Genomic DNA, 19,139 nt, shown 5'->3' with positions numbered 1-19,139 from the left:
CAAACACATCAAGGCTCTCCTTCAGCTTCCAAGACCGTCAACGCTCACTCAACTACGCTCATTTTTAGGAAAACTTGCGTACTACAGGAAGTTTATACCGGATGCAGCAACCAAAACTGCACCGCTCTCTCATCTATGCAAAAAGAACGTCCCATTTATCTGGTCACCCGCTTGTGAGCAGGCCTTCCAGTCCCTAAAAAGTCACCTTCTCACGGCTCCTTGTCTGGCACGGTTTGAGCCGGGCAGACAGATAGTGTTAGCAAGGGATGCATCCGACTTCGGCATTGGTGCTGTCTTGGCTCACAAATATCCTCATGGTTCCGAGCGTCCTGTCGCCTAAGCTTCGAAAACTCTCACAGACGCTCAACGCGGATATTCACAAATTGAAAAAGAGGCATTGGCTATTATTTTCGCCCTCAAGAAGTTTCACGTTTTCTTGTACGGAATCAAGTTCCACCTAATTACCGACCACAAACCCTTAACAGCCCTTTTGAATCCGGCGTCTAAAGTTCGGGCAGGACTGCGCATCGCCTGCAACGGTGGGCGCTGTTTCTAGCTAGCTACAATTTTCAATCCACTACCGCAAAACCTCAGAACATGCCAACGCCGATGCCCTGTCGCGACTTCCTTGTGGCCCCGATCAGGATTTCGACACTGAAGAATTACTTTGCTTTCAGATCGATGAGGAGGCACGGGCTGCGGTGGACGCTTTTCCTATCACCAGTTCCATGGTTGCAACGACCTCAGGCACCGATGAGGACCTTCAACTAGTCCGCAGCTTGATCATCAGAGGTTGGCCAGAGCGGCCACCTCCACACTCTTCGCCTGCTTTCCGCCAATTTTTCTCTGTGAAACAGCTGCTCCTAACTGATGGAGTGATTTTGCTGGCATCGGATGATGGTCATCCACTGGTTGTGGTTCCCAAATCCCTCCGCCTGCAGGTGTTGAAATTACTTCATGTTGGTTACTGGGGCATAACAAGAACCAAACTCCTTGCTCGTCGTTTTGTCTACTGGCCTGGACTAACCACCGCCATCGAAGATTTGGTACGCACCTGCCCCGCCTGCCAGGACCAGCAGGCGGCGCCCCGGCAGACGTTCACCTCTTGGCCACCCTGCTCCCGGCCTTGGGAACGCGTGCACGCCGATTTTGCGGGACCTTTTTCCAAAGGAATGTTTTTGGTGCTCGTCGATGCTTACTCCAAGTTTCCGCTCGTGGTCCGATGCAGCTCCACGTCCACCTCTGTCACTCTCGCGGCAATGGAGAAGATTTTCGCCATTGAAGGCCTGCCAGAAATACTTGTGACAGACAATGGCCCACAATTCCGCAGCCATGAGCATCCGCCATATCCCATCACCACCGTTTCACCCTCAATCTAACGGGGAGGCGGAACGTATGGTGCGAACCTTTAAGCAACAGATGAAGAAGCACGTGACGGAGCATAATACCGCTACCGCACCAACACTGTTTCTTAGTTCTTATAGAACCACACCCATGACCGACAAGAGCCCAGCGGAGATGCTCCACGGCCGGCAGCCTCGGACACTGCTGCAGCTTCTGCTGCCTGCCCCAAAGCCTGCGCCACCACTGCAGATGCCACGCTTCCGCCCCAGCACACCTGTCTGGGCCTGGGGGTTCGGCAACCGACCTAACTGGGAGCCGGGCCACATCTTACAACAATGTGGAAGGAAAGTCTTCAAAGTTCAGCTCCAGGACCGGGAGGTGATGCGGCACTCTAATCAACTCCGCCACCGGTCCACAGACCGCGGACGTCAAACAGCGGGAACTCCGCACGGCTGGGTCCGAGCCACCTCGCCCGCCTCCACCTATATGTGCTCTCTTAGTTCCAGCGGGCGGCCTTCAGACAACCTCGGAGAGTGAATTGCTGTCGCGGACATCCATTGTGCAGCCCCCAACCTCTCCGCCACTCCGCCTCTGCGCACGTCTCCGCGGCAAACACCCACCACCATTGATGGGCTCGTTTCGGCAGCGCTCGGGTGGCCTCGACTGCATCCAACACAACCTCATGGCGACGGGGGAAGCCGAGGCCAGCCAGCCACCACATCCCCCTGCCGTCGACCCGGCTCCTACACTGCCCCTCGCCGGATCTGCCCGCGTACAGCAGGATGATTCTCCGCATAAGTCTGAGAGTAGCACTTGCACACCATGTCATAAGTTACTTCTCGGATGTACCCTAATCTCTACCTTCCTATACAATTTTTACCCTCTACAACCCAGTTTAGTACCTTAGAAGTTATTGCCTTATTATTTTGTGTTATTATTCTTTCGAGGTAGTACTTTGTCTACTTCGTTGTCATCAGTTTGATGAAAAGTTTATAGTTATCTTATTTCTGCTGTTCTTCGCTGCTTTCATCTTTCTTCACCTGACTCTTGGTCCATACTGTGTGCTCATTAGACTGTTAGCCAATGTCACTCACTTACAGCAATATCGTCAGCGAATCCTATCGTTGATATACTTTCACCCTGAATTTTAACTCTCTCCCGATATTTTTTTTTTTGTCTCTGTTTCTTTGATGTATAAATTGAGCAGTAGCGGCGAAAGACTAAATCCTGTCGTACCCTTTTCTTAATCCGTGCACTTCGTTCTTCGTCTTTTATTCTTATTGTTCCCTCTTTGTTCTTGTATATACTGTGTGTCACTCGTCCTTTTCTGTTTTGGGACATCTTGCAGCGTTGGACATTCTTGAACGCTTTTTCTGCGTCTAAAAAGCCTATGAACATCAATAGGAATACTATGCTGATCCGGACACACTTTACACTTAAAAGGTATATTGAAACTTGTGATACTACTAACATCAAGTGCAAGTGCTAGTGCTGGTTACCTACGCCCAAAGGCAATGATAATACAATACAACACAGCAGTAAACCATCCCCCACCCCACTCCCCCTTTATCTATCATGTGACTCGCCTCACCTTCTTTCCATAACTCCATCGCGCCTCTCTCCTTCTCCCATCCCTCTCCATCTCCTCACCCTCACCTCGAATCAGAGTGTACTACTTTAGTGGCCACTAAAACGAAACAGATAATTACAATGTACCCCCAAAGCAGCCATCTTGGCTGTGTTGCAAAATGTCTGCAAAATTTGATTTTTTTTGAGCCATGTTCAAAAGTATTTATCCAAAAATCAAGCGAAGTGTGTAACTTGCAATGTTTCTACGTATAAAAGTACTTCACAGTAAATTGAAACGAAACAGCCAGTCACTATGTGATGTTGTCCGAAGAGTGTGGTCCCAAAGCAAGGTTGGTACCTAGCAACGCAATCACATGAAAAATAGTCGCTTCAAGCTACATTGACGAATGAACGACACTGGCGTATCCAAGCCCAGAAGCGTCTCATTATGGCACCGCAACAGATCTTCAGCTTAGGTCCGCCAAGTACAATACAAGTGAGCCCCAGTCCGCGATGATGGATAACACGCACATACACACTCACATATTGTGTGATGTTCCACCTCTGCGTTTCACATCTCTCTGTTTCCACACTCCACTGACTTGTCCGTAAATTTCATCTGATATCTGCCACATCACTAAATTTCATTTCACTCTGTTTTATACTCCACTAATGTTAATGTCAAATACAATTTAGCTTTATAGTCAATAATTTTCATCTCTCTCTCTGTCTCTCTCTTTGTAATGTATTACAGTAGGAATGGGAAGGAAGAAACTTATACAAAAATATTCTACACTCCTGGAAATTGAAATAAGAACACCGTGAATTCATTGTCCCAGGAAGGGGAAACTTTATTGACACATTCCTGGGGTCAGATACATCACATGATCACACTGACAGAACCACAGGCGCATAGACACAGGCAACAGAGCATGCACAATGTCGGCACTAGTACAGTGTATATCCACCTTTCGCAGCAATGCAGGCTGCTATTCTCCCATAGAGACGATCGTAGAGATGCTGGATGTAGTCCTGTGGAACGGCTTGCCATGCCATTTCCACCTGGCGCCTCAGTTGGACCAGCGTTCGTGCTGGACGTGCAGACCGCGTGAGACGACGCTTCATCCAGTCCCAAACATGCTCAATGGGGGACAGATCCGGAGATCTTGCTGGCCAGGGTAGTTGACTTACACCTTCTAGAGCACGTTGGGTGGCACGGGATACATGCGGACGTGCATTGTCCTGTTGGAACAGCAAGTTCCCTTGCCGGTCTAGGAATGGTAGAACGATGGGTTCGATGACGGTTTGGATGTACCGTGCACTATTCAGTGTCCCCTCGACGATCACCAGTGGTGTACGGCCAGTGTAGGAGATCGCTCCCCACACCATGATGCCGGGTGTTGGCCCTGTGTGCCTCGGTCGTATGCAGTCCTGATTGTGGCGCTCACCTGCACGGCGCCAAACACGCATACGACCATCATTGGCACCAAGGCAGAAGCGACTCTCATCGCTGAAGACGACACGTCTCCATTCGTCCCTCCATTCACGCCTGTCGCGACACCACTGGAGGCGGGCTGCACGATGTTGGGGCGTGAGCGGAAGACGGCCTAACGGTGTGCGGGACCGTAGCCCAGCTTCATGGAGACGGTTGCGAATGGTCCTCGCCGATACCCCAGGAGCAACAGTGTCCCTAATTTGCTGGGAAGTGGCGGTGCGGTCCCCTACGGCACTGCGTAGGATCCTACGGTCTTGGCGTGCATCCGTGCGTCGCTGCGGTCCGGTCCCAGGTCGACGGGCACGTGCATCTTCCGCCGACCACTGGCGACAACATCGATGTACTGTGGAGACCTCACGCCCCACGTGTTGAGCAATTCGGCGGTACGTCCACCCGGCCTCCCGCATGCCCACTATACGCCCTCGCTCAAAGTCCGTCAACTGCACATACGGTTCACGTCCACGCTGTCGCGGCATGCTACCAGTGTTAAAGACTGCGATGGAGCTCCGTATGCCACGGCAAACTGGCTGACACTGACGGCGGCGGTGCACAAATGCTGCGCAGCTAGCGCCATTCGACGGCCAACACCGTGGTTCCTGGTGTGTCCGCTGTGCCGTGCGTGTGATCATTGCTTGTACAGCCCTCTCGCAGTGTCCGGAGCAAGTATGGTGGGTCTGACACACCGGTGTCAATGTGTTCTTTTTTCCATTTCCAGGAGTGTATATATAAAATTTATTTCTTTGGATTCCAATGTGCACTTGGCTGATTCCACACAGAGTAAACCAGTCCTAGTCATATACATTTATGTACATTGTTCAATATACACTATGTGAACAAAAGTATCCGGACACCTGGTTGAAAATGACTTACAAGTTCGTGACGCCCTCCATCGATAATGCTGGAATTCAGTATGGTGTTGGCCCACCCTTAGCCTCGATCACAGCTTCCACTCTCCCAGGCATACGTTCAATCAGGTGCTGGAAGGTTTCTTAGGGAATGGCAGCCCATTCTTCATGGAGTGCTGCACTGAGGAGAGGTATAGGTGTCGGTCGGTGAGGCCTGGCACGAAGTCTGCGTTCCAAACATCCGAATGGTATTCTATAAATTTCAGGTCAGGACTCTATGCAGGCCAGTCCATTACAGGGATGTTATTGTCGTGTAACCACTCCGCCACAGGCCGTGCATTATGAACAGCTGCTCGATCGTGTTGAAAGATATAATCGCCATCGCTGAACTGCTCTTCAACAGTGGGAACCAAGAAGGTGCTTAAAACTTCAATGTAGGCCTGTTCTGTGATATGCCACGCAAAACAGCAAGGGGTGCAAGGCCCCCCCCCCCCCCCCCAATGAAAAACACGACCGCACCATACCTTGCCATCGGATCGCCACATTGTGTACCGTGATTCTTCACTTCACACAACGTTTTTCCATTGTTCAAAAGTCCAATGTTTACGCTCCTTACACCAAGCGAGGCGGCGTTTGACATTTACTGGCGTCATTTGTGGCTTATGAGCAGCCGCTCGACCATGAAATCCAAGTTTTCTCACCTTCCGCCTAACTTTCATAGTACTTGCCGTGGATTCTGATTGAGTTTGGAGTTCCTGCGTGATGGTCTGGATAGATTACACATTACGACCCTCTTCAACTGTCGGCAGTTACTGTCAGTCAACAGACGAATTCGGCTTTTGTGCTATACGTGTCCCTTCACGTTTCCACTTCACTGTCACATTGGAAACAGTGGACCTAGGGATGTTTAAGAGTCTGGAAATCTCGCGTACAGACGTATGACGCAAGTGACACCCAATCACCTGACCAGTTTCGAAGTCCGCGAGTTCCGCGGAGCACCCCATTCTGCTCTCTCACGATGTCTAATGACTACTGAGGTCACTGATATGGAATACATGGCAATAGGTGGCAGCACAATGCACCTAGTATGAAAAACGTCTGTTTTTGGGGGTGTCTGGATACTTTTGATCACATAGTGTATCTTAGTACATATACTGTAGTTGCAACAAGGAATATTTAAAATTAAAATTCTACTATGATTTTACATTCAATGGTTTTGCATTTTTTACACAAACATAGTAGAGTCACATTTCATATTTTAAAATTTTTCTACATAGAAGGTGAACATCAATAAAACCGACAAACTGCAGGGACGGATTCCCTGCTGGAAAAGGAGGAAAAATGGTTCTATGAACATTTGTGCAGAAAGGGACAGTGTGCGTGCAACGAGAACAAATCGTTCCAGAACACACTATGAAGCTGATCGTATCCACGTCACAACAGATGTTCAATGTGCTCTATGGGATACAATGCACACGATCACACGTCACATAATAGATTGCTTCACTCTTTTGCACGTTCTGGCCTCTCTCCGAATAGTGTAACAGCTCTTGTGAACACACAACTGAAAGGCATCCACATTAGGAACTGGTTAAGCATACGCAGCGCCTTTCAGATGCCTCCAGAAAAAAATAAAGGGGGTTTAAGTCCAGTGATCTAGCAGGCCATGCCACAGGGCATCTGTGTCCTATCCAACGCCCAGGGAAGATGTTGTTGAGGTGTTAACGAACTGTAATGCAGAAATGCGTTGGTGCTCTGTCACGCAGAGAGCACGTAATCTTTCGTATAGTCAAAGATACATTATTGGTTAAAACACTCTTGGTTGCAATTTTAGTTCTATATTTTTCAACGACGCATTTCGCCTTATTTAGGCATCTTCAGGTTATCTTTTCTAGATGGACGCGAGAGGCACCAAGATCTGCATAACGCGTTCCCGTTCACAGGAGCGAGCAACAGAGTAAGATGGGGGCACAGGTAGTATGCTTGAAGAAAATAAATTTAAACATAACTCTCCTAACAAATTCTCCATTTCCATTTTTGCTTATAAAACATTGCCTATTTCTTTTGTCAGTCTACTGACCCTCTTACACAAATTTCTGGCATGTGCATCATGCCACTTCCTTACGTATCCTTCAGATAATTGTAGTACAATTTCGCATGACTCTGTTCGGTTTGATTTTATTATCTCTTATAATAACAAACCCCCAATTTTTAAAATATAACTTCATACAGACATCATTTCAATAGATTATAGAAAACTTAAACTGTTATAACTTCTCAATCACAGTATTTACAAACTTCCCAACTAATCCTACTTTCAACTTTTATTCCCAAATTATGAAACCAAAAATTGGAAATAAGGTTTCATTCAGCTAGGAAAGCACAATATGTCAAACTGAGTATCTACCAAAGAGTGGCAGGTTCCCTACATACTCTACTCCATTGGTAGGAAAAATAAGAAGAAATAAATTGTGAAAATGAAAATAAAGTTTCACTCAGCTGAGACTGGTAAATTCCCTACAATCTCTTAATTGCTAATACCTATAGATTCCTTCAATTCCCCAATGTTTTCGAGTCCCAGTTCTTTCTTATTCCTGGGTACTCAAGTCTGTAAGTATTTGCGTGTGATTTACCATTATTCTAAGTGGTTCCATATCTTTCTTCAAGTATCCCCTGTATTTCATGACTGTAATGGATATTACCCATGATTCATTTTAATTAACATTGTGCTTTCCAATGAAATGCTTCTTAATTACATCAAAGTTTGACGAATTTAACACTACCTGTCTCTGATCAAAGTCAATGTTTCGTTCTACCCTGAGAAGAAATCAGTGCCAGTTAACATATCCAGACTTAAACTTGACACAATTGAATAAGGATAATCTATAATCATTTCTCTTTATATGAAAGTTTCTTTCTTTACTGCTTTAGGTATATTTCTTAAACTAGTTACCCTTGGTTCAGCTAACTTTTTCCTGTTAGGAATAGAATCAAAGAATGCTTGCGACAGTGCACTGCCTCACTCCCATTACCACAAGACATTTCACTATTATATCCAAAATTTTTAACTCTGTAATACGGTTTATTATTTTACTTTGGACAGGGATCTAATGAAATTTATCGTGCAAACCTTTCTCAATCTGTCTACAGCTGAAAAGATCTCTTTCACTTGCAAATACACTACTGGCCATTAAAATTGCTACACCAAGAAGAAATGCAGACGATAAACGGGTATTCGTTGACCAAATATATTATACTAGAACTGACATGTGATTACATTTTCACGCAATTTGGGTGCATAGATCCAAGAAATCAGTACCCAGAACAACCACCTTGATACGCCTGGGCATTGAGTCAAACAGAGCTCGGATGGCGTGTACAGGTACAGCTGCCCATGCAGTTTCAACACGACATCACAGTTCATCAAGAGTAGTGACTGCGTACTGTGACGAGTTAAGTTGTTTGGCCACCATTGACTAGGCGTTTTCAATTGGTGAGAGATCTGGAGAATGTGCTGGCCAGGGCAGCAGTCGAACATTTCTTGTATCCAGAAAGGCCCGTACAGGACCTGCAACATGCGGTCGTGCATTATCCTGCTGAAATGTTGGGTTTCGCAGGGATCGAATGAAGGGTAGAGCCATGGGTCGTAACACATCTGAAATGTAACGTCCACTGGTCAAAGTGCCGTCAATACGAACAAGAGGTGACCGAGACGTGTAACCAATGGCACCCCATGCCATCACGCCGGGCGATACATCAGTATGGTGATGAAGAATACACGCTTCCAATGTGCGTTCACCGCGATGTCGTCAAACACGGATGCGAACATCATGATGCTGTAAACAGAACCTGGATTCATCCGAAAAAATGACGTTTTTCCATTCGTGCACCCCGGTTCGTCGTTGAGTGCACCATCGCAGGCGCTCCTGTCTATGATGCAGTGTCAAGGGTAACCGCAACCATGGTCTCCGAGCTGATAGTCCATGGTGCTGCAAACGTCGTCGTACTGTTCGTGCAGATGGTTGTTGTCTTGCAAACGTCCCCATCTGTTGACTCAGGGATCGAGACGTGGCTGCACGATCCGTTACAGCCATGCGGATAAGATGCCAGTCATCTCGACTGCTAGTGATACGAGGCCGTTGGGATCCAGCACGGCGTTCCGTATTACCCTCCTGAACGTGATGGTACGCATTTCTCCACCCTTAGACGAGGCATCACAACAACGTTTCACCAGGCAACGTCGGGCAACTGCTGTTTGTGTATGAGAAATCGGTTGGAAACTTTCCTCATGTCACCACGTTGTAGGTGTCGGAACCGGCGCCAGCCTTGTGTGAATGCTCTGAAAAGCTAATCATTTGCGTATCACAGCATCTTCTCCCTGTCTGTTTAATTTCTCGTCTGTAGCAATTTTAATGGCCAGTAGTGTACATTTACACTTACGTTCACAGGGTCATCAGTATTCTGGTTCCAGCTGCATTCTCTAACCTATACACCAATTTCAGATAGAAGAATTCTAACCCATTGTTGTCATTTCCGGTTGCATTTTTTCTGTAAAAGTCGATGGACACGAAACCCGCCTCCTACTGAATTCTTTAAAAGATTCATGGCCAGGTTTATACTTTATACTTTATGCTTTATACTTTCTACCCCGGAATGCCTCAGTACGTCGTTATGCTTATTGTGGGACCAGTATTCACTCACAAAAGCAGACTCGAGCTCAAGTAATGTTTGATTACGTAGTGAAACATCAACTGACCAACACAAAGCATATCCAGATAAACGACTTCGAATGAAAGAAATTTTCTTGGTCTCATGCCACCCATATGGCAACACAACTTCACACAACTTCAAACGTGTGTGTTTGCTTGTCTTGACCAAATCCGAAAAATTGCCGACATCCAATTAAAGCGGCATCAACAGAAACCACATGCTGCACCGTTGTGTCAGACAGACTACCAGAGATTGCTCCACATTCTATGTTAACAATGCTAGTGCTCAAATCGTTTGCTTGGAGTTCTATTGTTTCTACCTTTTAGGATTTACTTCTTCAAACTGATTAAAGCAGAGTTCGGATTCCTTCCCAATTCTTCCTGAAAAATTCTGTACTAACAGATCAGTATCTTTCTTGAATTCATTGTACACATCTTCGATTTCGGTTTTAAAAATGTTGTGCAATTCGGATAAATGTTGCCCTGCTTTGAGTTTCAAATCATGAGGATTAGACTCAGTTTTATAATGCAAACTGTCAGATTTCGTTTCATCCCTCGGTGCATTACGACTAGACTGAATTTTTAAACTTAAATCTGAAGTCAATTAATCTCTCAATTCTTCATTATTACAGTCCATTTTATCATGCAGTTCATTATTACCAGATCCTAACTCATGCTTTAAACTATTCCTTAATTCATTACTACCGGATTCTACGTTAGGAAATGGCACTTGAATTCAATCTGTCATCCCTACAGTCCCACTTGCACTTCACTGGTTTTAGAGGAGATTCTTGCGTTATGTGACTCATTTGAATCCCTGAATAGGCAAATTTAGTTTCACCATCTGACACATCGAACTATTCTCTTTTTACTTCAGAAAAACCACGTCCGTGTCAAAGACTGATTCTAGATTAATTTTCACATCGCCCTCTGTAGTAAATTATGTAGTGTGTCGTAGCAAGTCTAGATTACTTCAGGAGGAGGTCGAGCAGATACTACAGAACACACACACACACACACACACACACACACACACACACACACACACGCACAAATTATTATCAGTAATGTATTAAAACGCAGGCACGACAAATACTTAAAGTTGGTAACAATTATTGTCCTCACACATGACATGTACACAACATTTAGTTCTTCGTTCATTGCAGAATGGTAGTTTGATATCGAAGTACAGTTGGCTATAACTTGACGTAAAGTTCTGAATAACTGTTCTATTACCACACAGCCGGGCCTTCAGTAAGACGGTACCGTCGTCACAAGCGATGGTTAAACGTGGTCACTGATTACAGATTTAAGTGTTGACTTTGGAGCAGTCGATTAGATGTGGACTTCATCTACCAACTGTATGGTACTCCACCCCATATCCCTTATGATTATTGTGAATTTTTAAACAGGAAACTGAGGACCCGATAGATCGGTCGTGGTGGGGTTGATGATCGGCAATTCATTTCACGGCCTCCATACTCTCCTGACTAACCACATACGATTTTTTTGTGGGGTTATGTGAAAATTCAGTTTTTTCACCTACTCTACCAAAAGAGCTACGAGACCTGCGACCTCATGTCAACAGTGCTTTTGAATAGATTGATAGGGATATGCCGCATCGAATGTGGAAAGGACATGATTATCAACTTGATACCTGGAGATTCAGTTAGGGGCCACATGCAACACGTAAAAAAACCTTATTGAGTCTTACTATGTGTGTGCAAAGCCCTGTAAAAATATCTAAAATAGTACAGCTACAGAAAATCTGTGAAATCACTTCAATTATTCCTGATAACCCTGTATTTATAATCAGTCATACAGGGACTGAACGAAGAATGGAAAAACTAAAAACACAACACATTACCATTTTGCACTACACACCGGAAGCAGCTACTAGGGTAGCAGAGTACGTGTGGCGTGCACACGGGGGTTTTTTAGGTTACAGGGACCCCCCCTTGGGCGAAACGATAAAATACCTGACGGCTTACCAGAGAGAACATCAGCATCGTTGATAAAGAACGTCCGTCCTCAGAGACCAAAAACAGGAAAAGTTAACGTAATATTGGTAAACTGCAGGAGTATCCAGGGCAAGGTTCCTGAATTAGTATCGCTTATTGAAGGAAATAGTGCGCATATAGTATTAGGAACGGAAAGTTGGTTAAAACCGGAAGTGAACAGTAACGAAATCCTAGACACAGAATGGAATATATACCGCAAGGATAGGATAAACGCCAATGGTGGAGGAGTACTTATAGCAGTAAAGAATTCAATAATATCCAGTGAAGTTATTAGCGAATGCGAATGTGAAATAATCTGGGTTAAGTATCAAAGGTGGGTCAGATATGATAGTCGGATGCTTCTATAGACCACCTGCATCAGCAACCGTAGTAGTTGAGCGCCTCAGAGAGAACCTGCAGAACGTCGTGAAGAAGTTTCGTGATCATACTATTGTAATAGGGGGGGACTTCAATCTACCAGGTATAGAATGGGATAGTCACACAATCAGAACTGGAGCCAGGGACAGAGACTCTTGTGACATTATCCTGACTGCCTTGTCCGAGAATTACTTCGAGCAGATAGTTAGAGAACCAACTCGTGAAGCTAACGTTTTAGACATAGCAACAAATAGACCGGAACTTTTCGACTCCGTGAATGTAGAAGAGGGTATCAGTGATCATAAGTCAGTGGTTGCATCAATGACTACAAGTGTAATAAGAAATGCCAAGAAAGGAAGGAAAATATATTTGCTTAACAAGAGTGATAGGGCACAAATCGCAGAATATCTGAGTGACCACCATCAAACGTTCATTTCTGAGGAAGAGGATGTGGAACAAAAATGGAAAAAATTCAGAAACATCGTCCAGTACGCCTTAGATAAGTTCGTACCGACTAAGGTCCAAAGCGAGGGGAAAGATCCACCGTGGTATAACAATCATGTACGGAAGGTACTACGGAAACAAAGAAAGCTTCATCATAGGTTTAAGAGTAGTCGAATCATAGCTGATAAGGAAAAGCTGAACGAAGCGAAAAAGAGCGTAAAGAGAGCAATGAGAGAAGCATTCAACGAATTCGAACATAAAACATTGGCAAACAATCTAAACAAGAACCCTAAAAAGTTTTGGTCATATGTAAAATCGGTAAGCGGATCTAAATCCCCTATTCAGTCACTCGTTGACCACGATGGCACCGAAACAGAGGACGACCGAAGAAAGGCAGAAATACTGAATTCAGTGTTCCGAAACTGTTTCACTGCGGAAAATCGTAACACGGTCCCTGACTTCAGCCGTCGCACGGACGCCAAAATGGAAAATATTGAAATAAACGATATCGGAATTGAAAAACAACTGCTATCACTTAGTAGCGGAAAAGCATCCGGACCAGACGAGATACCCGTAAGATTCTACAGTGATTATGCTAAAGAACTTGCCCCCTTTCTATCAGCAATTTATCGTAGATCTCTGGAAGAACGTAAAGTACCTAGCGACTGGAAGAAAGCACAGGTCGTTCCCATTTTGAAGAAGGGTCATAAATCAGATGCGAATAATTATAGGCCTATTTCGCTTACGTCAATCTGTTGTAGAATAATGGAACATGTTTTATGTTCTCGTATTATGACGTTCTTAGATAATACAAATCTCCTTCATCATAACCAACATGGATTCCGCAAACAGAGATCATGTGAAACTCAGCTCGCCCTATTTGTCCAAGAAATTCACAGTGCCGTAGACACTGGCGAGCAGATTGATGCCGTATTCCTGGACTTCAGGAAGGCATTTGATACGGTTCCGCACTTGCGTTTAGTGAAAAAAATACGAGCTTACGGAATATCGGACCAGGTTTGTGATTGGATTCAGGATTTCCTAGAAGAAAGAACACAACATGTCATTCTTAACGGTTCAAAATCTGCAGATGTAGAGGTAATTTCGGGAGTACCGCAAGGAAGCGTGATAGGACCTTTATTGTTTACAATATACATAAATGACTTAGTTGACAACATCGGTAGCTCCGTGAGGCTATTTGCAGATGACACGGTTGTCTACAAGAAAGTAGCAACATCAGAAGACTCGTACGTACTCCAGGAAGACCTGCAGAGGATTAATGAATGGTGCGACAGCTGGCAGCTTTCCCTAAACGTAGATAAATGTAATATAATGCGCATACATAGGGGCAGAAATCCATTCCAGTACGATTATGCCATAGGTGGTAAATCATTGGAAGCGGTAACGACCGTAAAATACTTAGGAGTTACTATCCGGAGCGATCTGAAGTGGAATGATCACATAAAACAAATAGTGGGAAAAGCAGGCGCCAGGTTGAGATTCATAGGAAGAATTCTAAGAAAATGTGACTCATCGACGAAAGAAGTAGCTTACAAAACGCTTGTTCGTCCGATTCTTGAGTATTGCTCATCAGTATGGGACCCTTACCAGGTTGGATTAATAGAAGAGATAGACATGATCCAGCGAAAAGCAGCGCGATTCGTCATGGGGACATTTAGTCAGCGCGAGAGCGTTACGGAGATGCTGAACAAGCTCCAGTGGCGGACACTTCAAGAAAGGCGTTACGCAATACGGAGAGGTTTATTATCGAAATTACGAGAGAGCACATTCCGGGAAGAGATGGGCAACATATTACTACCGCCCACATATATCTCGCGTAATGATCACAACGAAAAGATCCGAGAAATTAGAGCAAATACGGAGACTTACAAGCAGTCGTTCTTCCCACGCACAATTCGTGAATGTAACAGGGAAGGGGGGATCAGATAGTGGTACAATAAGTACCCTCCGCCACACACCGTAAGGTGGCTCGCGGAGTATAGATGTAGATGTAGATGTACCATCCTGATACGGCGTAGGTCCTGTATGATTGTCAAGGGAATTTTATACCATTCTTACTGGAAAACTGTGGCAACTTCAGGTAACGACGATAGAGGTCGATAGTGATCACGCATCCTTCTCTCCACAGCGGACCGCAAAGACTCCGTAATACTGCGATCTGGAGACTATGGTGACCAGGAGAAGTGTGACAATTCGTCCAGTGCTGGATGATGCGAGTTGTGTGAACAGGAAACCTGAATCACAGGTTCAGCATCACCGCAGGGGAACAAACATTCCATGGTTACAGAAGCGCCCACCATACGAACACCAGTCCCTTGCCCACGTTCGAATTCACTTAGCCCCGACACAATGCGCTCACTACTACACGGAACTCTGTTCAGACTACGACTGACACTTACAACGTATGATGGATATTGCACGGGTGGCGTTCGTGGTCAAATATAACAGCTCAGCTGCATTCGTGTTCAAACATGTATTTCTCATGGTGTTTCCATATTTTTCTCCAACTCTTGTATATTTTTTGGAGATCGTTAATTATGAAAACTAAATGGATTTTAGGAGGATAGTGCTTTTAGTTTCTCTTTGTATTGATGCTTTAAGATACAGGAGTATGAAAAAATAGGACTTCCCCTAATCAGGTTGTATAAATTTCAGTTATCGTCTGGATCTTGCTTTAAGGGGTGTTGTTGTTATCGTTGTTGTGATCTGCAATCCGATGACTGTTTTAAAACAGCTCTCGAAGCTAATCTATCCTGTGCAAGTCTCTCCTTCTCTGAGTACCCACTGCAGTCTATAGTTGAGCTGTGGTCTCCCTCTACAATTTTTCCCCCTACTATTCCCTCCTTACCATTTAGAATATTCCTTAATGCACCAAGACGTGTTCTAGCATCTAATTCCTTCTTTCAGCCAGCTTGTGCAATAAATATCTCCCCTTTTCGGTTTTATTCAGTACCTTCTCATTAGTTATTCGATGTATCCATCGAGATGTAGCATTGTTCTGTAGCACCTCTTTTAAAAATCATCTATACTTCCTCTGTTTGAACTATTTACCATCCACATTTCATTTCAATACAAGGTTACTCTCCAGACACACACTTATAATAGACTTTCTAACAATTACACTGACATTTGATGCTAACAGATTCCTCTATTTCAGAAATCTATTTCTTGATATTGTCCGTCTGATTTTGATACTGTCTCTATTTATTTTACTGATCACATAATAAAACTCATCTACTACTTCTAGTGTTTCATTTCCTAATTTAATTCCCCACCCCTCCAGCATCACTTAATTTTGATTCCACTAATTCCCTTACCATTTTTTTTAAATTTTCGATGATTTTCACCTCACAAACTATTTCGAGAGTTCTGTTCTTATAAATCCTCTGCCACGACTGAGGGATTTACATGTTTTGACTGCTTCCCCGTGAACTGAAAATGAAGTTTCAGGTTTCTCCTTGGTGCCAATTACAAACTGCTCAATTTACAGTTAGAATAACGTTGGTGAGAGGCCACAAAACTTCTTCACAACCTTCTCAACTCCTGTTCTCTTTCCATGTTCTGCGACTATTATAAAAGCGGTCTGGTTTCTGTACAAGTTACGAAAAACCTTTCGCTCCTTGCCACCATTAGAATTTCAGAGTGTAGGTCAATCAAGAATGTACGAAGCTTTCGCTGCATCTATGGTCTTAGTCAGTTTTGACTCACATATTTGCACATTTCTCCGGAACCCAAACTGATTTCCCGAAGGTCTTCTGTAAATAACTCGTATCAATATTTGGCAACTACGACTTACAAAATTAATAGTACAGTAATATTTACAACTCTCAGCACCTGACTTTTTTTGCTAGGAGGCTTGAAGTCAGAAGGTATTCTCACTGCCTTATATGACATAGTAATTCTCTGAAGGCTCCCAATAATTCCGAGCGAATGTCGTTTACTCCAGGGGCCTTGGTTCGAATTACATTTTTAAGTGTTGTCTCAAATTATTCTGACAGCATCACATCTCCTATTTCATATTTATTTGCGTCTGCCCATTTCTTTAACATTGTCTTCAAGTTCATCTCCTCTGCACAATCCTTTTACATATTGCTTTCACTTTTCAGCTTTCGCGTCATTGCCTAGTACTGGCCTATCATCTGAGCTTTTAATTTCCTTCAACAGCTCCTCTTTCCGCCATGGGTCCCTTATTTTCCTATAGGTGACATCTCTTCCCATTGCTGCTTACCTATTTTACACTTCATTTCAGTCTGTGTTTTAGACGTCCTTATTCCGTTTTATCTGCTTCGAGTTTTGCGTTTTTGTACATCCTCGTTTCGTCAGTTAAATGTAGTATCTCGCATGTAATTCCAGTCTTTCCACTGGGCTTTGTCGTTTTGCTTATTTGACACTGCTGCTTTCACAATTTGATCTCATTCTGTGGCAAACGCACTTCAATAGCACTTTCCGTTTCTTCAATGTTTGCTGTGCAAGCTCTAGGTGATTCACCCTATGCAATAAGAAGAACTCCACAGATGCAGTAACAGCTACTCTGGACACTTGTAGTTATCAATATTTTAGAATGGGTCGATGTTATCGTAAATCAAAATCAGTACTGTTACACGCCTTCAAGCTCCTTGCTACTTTCAGAGAAAGTAATCATCTAGTGATGATGTTTCCATTATAAGAAGAAATTACGACTAATTTTCAAAACTGCCTCATAACAGTTCATACTCCACTAAAGTGTATTAATTTTTCAGAATTTATTTCAGGATGTAATCCTCGATAAACTACTAGTGAAACGTTTCGAGCATCCTAAAACCTTAGACGAAGCAATTCTAGTGTATAAGCCTTGTAGGCTGAAAATTAGAAAATAGTACTTACCTTTTCTGTCACTCTGGCTCTTAGAATTTTTATCTTAATGACACGATAATATGTAAAAATCACTGACATTTAATAGTTAAAATTTCTACATGTAATCATTTGTGTCATTTGCTTCCACCAATAAATTAATTTTAAAGTTTGTTTCTTGCAGTGAATTTTCCCAGATCTGCAGATTTCCTTCAGCCTCTGCACTCAAACAAATCTAAGGTTGAGTAAAAAGTTAACAAAGACTTTTGTAATGCTAATTTAATGAGACATGAATGAAAACAGTAACATTACAATACTTTATAAATAAGTTGAAGAGAGTTTAGTGGGCATCATTTAGGCAAAATTGAAGACTTGTTTCAATTAGATATTTGTGCTGTTTCATTAGAAAACACCGCGCCAAAAGCGGCCAGGGCCTCCTGCGGGTGGCCCTGGTGGTCCAGTGGGCTGAGGTCCTCCAGTAGGTTGAGGTTCACCGGTGGGCTGGGGCCCTCCAGTTGGTTCAGGACCTCCAGTGGGTTGACCTGTTGGCTCAGGGCCTCCAGTTGGTGGGCCAGGGGGACCAGTTGGTTCAGGACCTCCAGTGGGTTGACCTGTTGGCTCAGGGCCTCCAGTTGGTGGGCCAGGTGGTCCAGTTGGTTCAGGACCTCCAGTAGGTTGACCTGTTGGATCAGGTCCTCCAGTTGGTGGACCAGGTGGTCCGGTTGGTTGTGGTCCTTCAGTTGGTCCAGGAGGACCTGGTGGCGTTTCTTGGCACCTGCATGCTGACACCTGTGATAGAATTGTGTAACCTATCTCAGTATCTGTCGTTAAGATTTATGGAGTTACGTAAAACGATCTGTGAACAATTAGATTGTTATACTCTGTCGGAACTACCATTCATTAAATATGTATAATTTTCAGGTATATATCAATCTGTGTGTAACTACTTATTGTAAACCTCTGAAATAACTGTTGAAGAGTGAAGAGATCTAAGAACCAAGGTTTTTTTAAAATTTATACCCTGTTTTTGTTGGTTATTATATTAATTGGCTGAATGATGATGAAAATATGACTCAATCATCTTAGACAGCAATCTGTTATCAAGACAGGTAAGTAAAGAAATCGTGAAAAATACGTAAGCTACGATACTTATTGGAGACTCGTCAGTAACCGCTACTTACCGCAAGACAGAGGAGAAGAGCTGCCACTGTCGCCCTCATGGTTCTGAAGGATGGCAGAGATGAGGGACTGTCGGCCTTTTATAAGTCGCAGTATTGCGTGATGTACTCCTGGCGTGACCGAGCGACAAAAGGCCCAAAAATGGACTTGAAGCCTACTGATATGATGCAACATCTGTTTGTCTTTCAAGGTTACAGAATATAACTTCGACGGTCTTCAGAGTTTATGTTTCATGCGATTTTTCTTTCTATTTGGAATAGGGAATACCAAACAAGAAATTTCTGGCACCCATAATTCTAATGAGTACATTTTTGTATTTATACTG

General features: G+C 44.0%; 2 protein-coding genes across 6 annotated transcripts in view; both read right to left on the bottom strand.

The window, feature by feature from the left end:
- Positions 1–19,139, bottom strand: part of LOC126237344 (proline-rich protein HaeIII subfamily 1-like) — a 388,790-nt gene that overhangs the window by 213,248 nt on the left and 156,403 nt on the right. The window lies entirely within an intron of this gene.
- On the bottom strand, positions 17,897–18,950 carry LOC126237347 (proline-rich protein 2-like). The gene is made up of 2 exons (XM_049947413.1): positions 18,817–18,950; positions 17,897–18,424 (listed from the first exon to the last, which is right to left on the bottom strand). The coding sequence occupies exons 1-2, from the start codon at positions 18,853–18,855 to the stop codon at positions 18,038–18,040; spliced, it is 426 nt and encodes a 141-aa protein (XP_049803370.1). The 5' UTR covers positions 18,856–18,950; the 3' UTR covers positions 17,897–18,037.

Source organism: Schistocerca nitens, chromosome 2 (assembly GCF_023898315.1).
Source record: "Schistocerca nitens isolate TAMUIC-IGC-003100 chromosome 2, iqSchNite1.1, whole genome shotgun sequence".
NCBI lineage: Eukaryota > Metazoa > Arthropoda > Insecta > Orthoptera > Acrididae > Schistocerca > Schistocerca nitens.
This window is presented reverse-complemented; position numbering and strand designations above follow the sequence as displayed.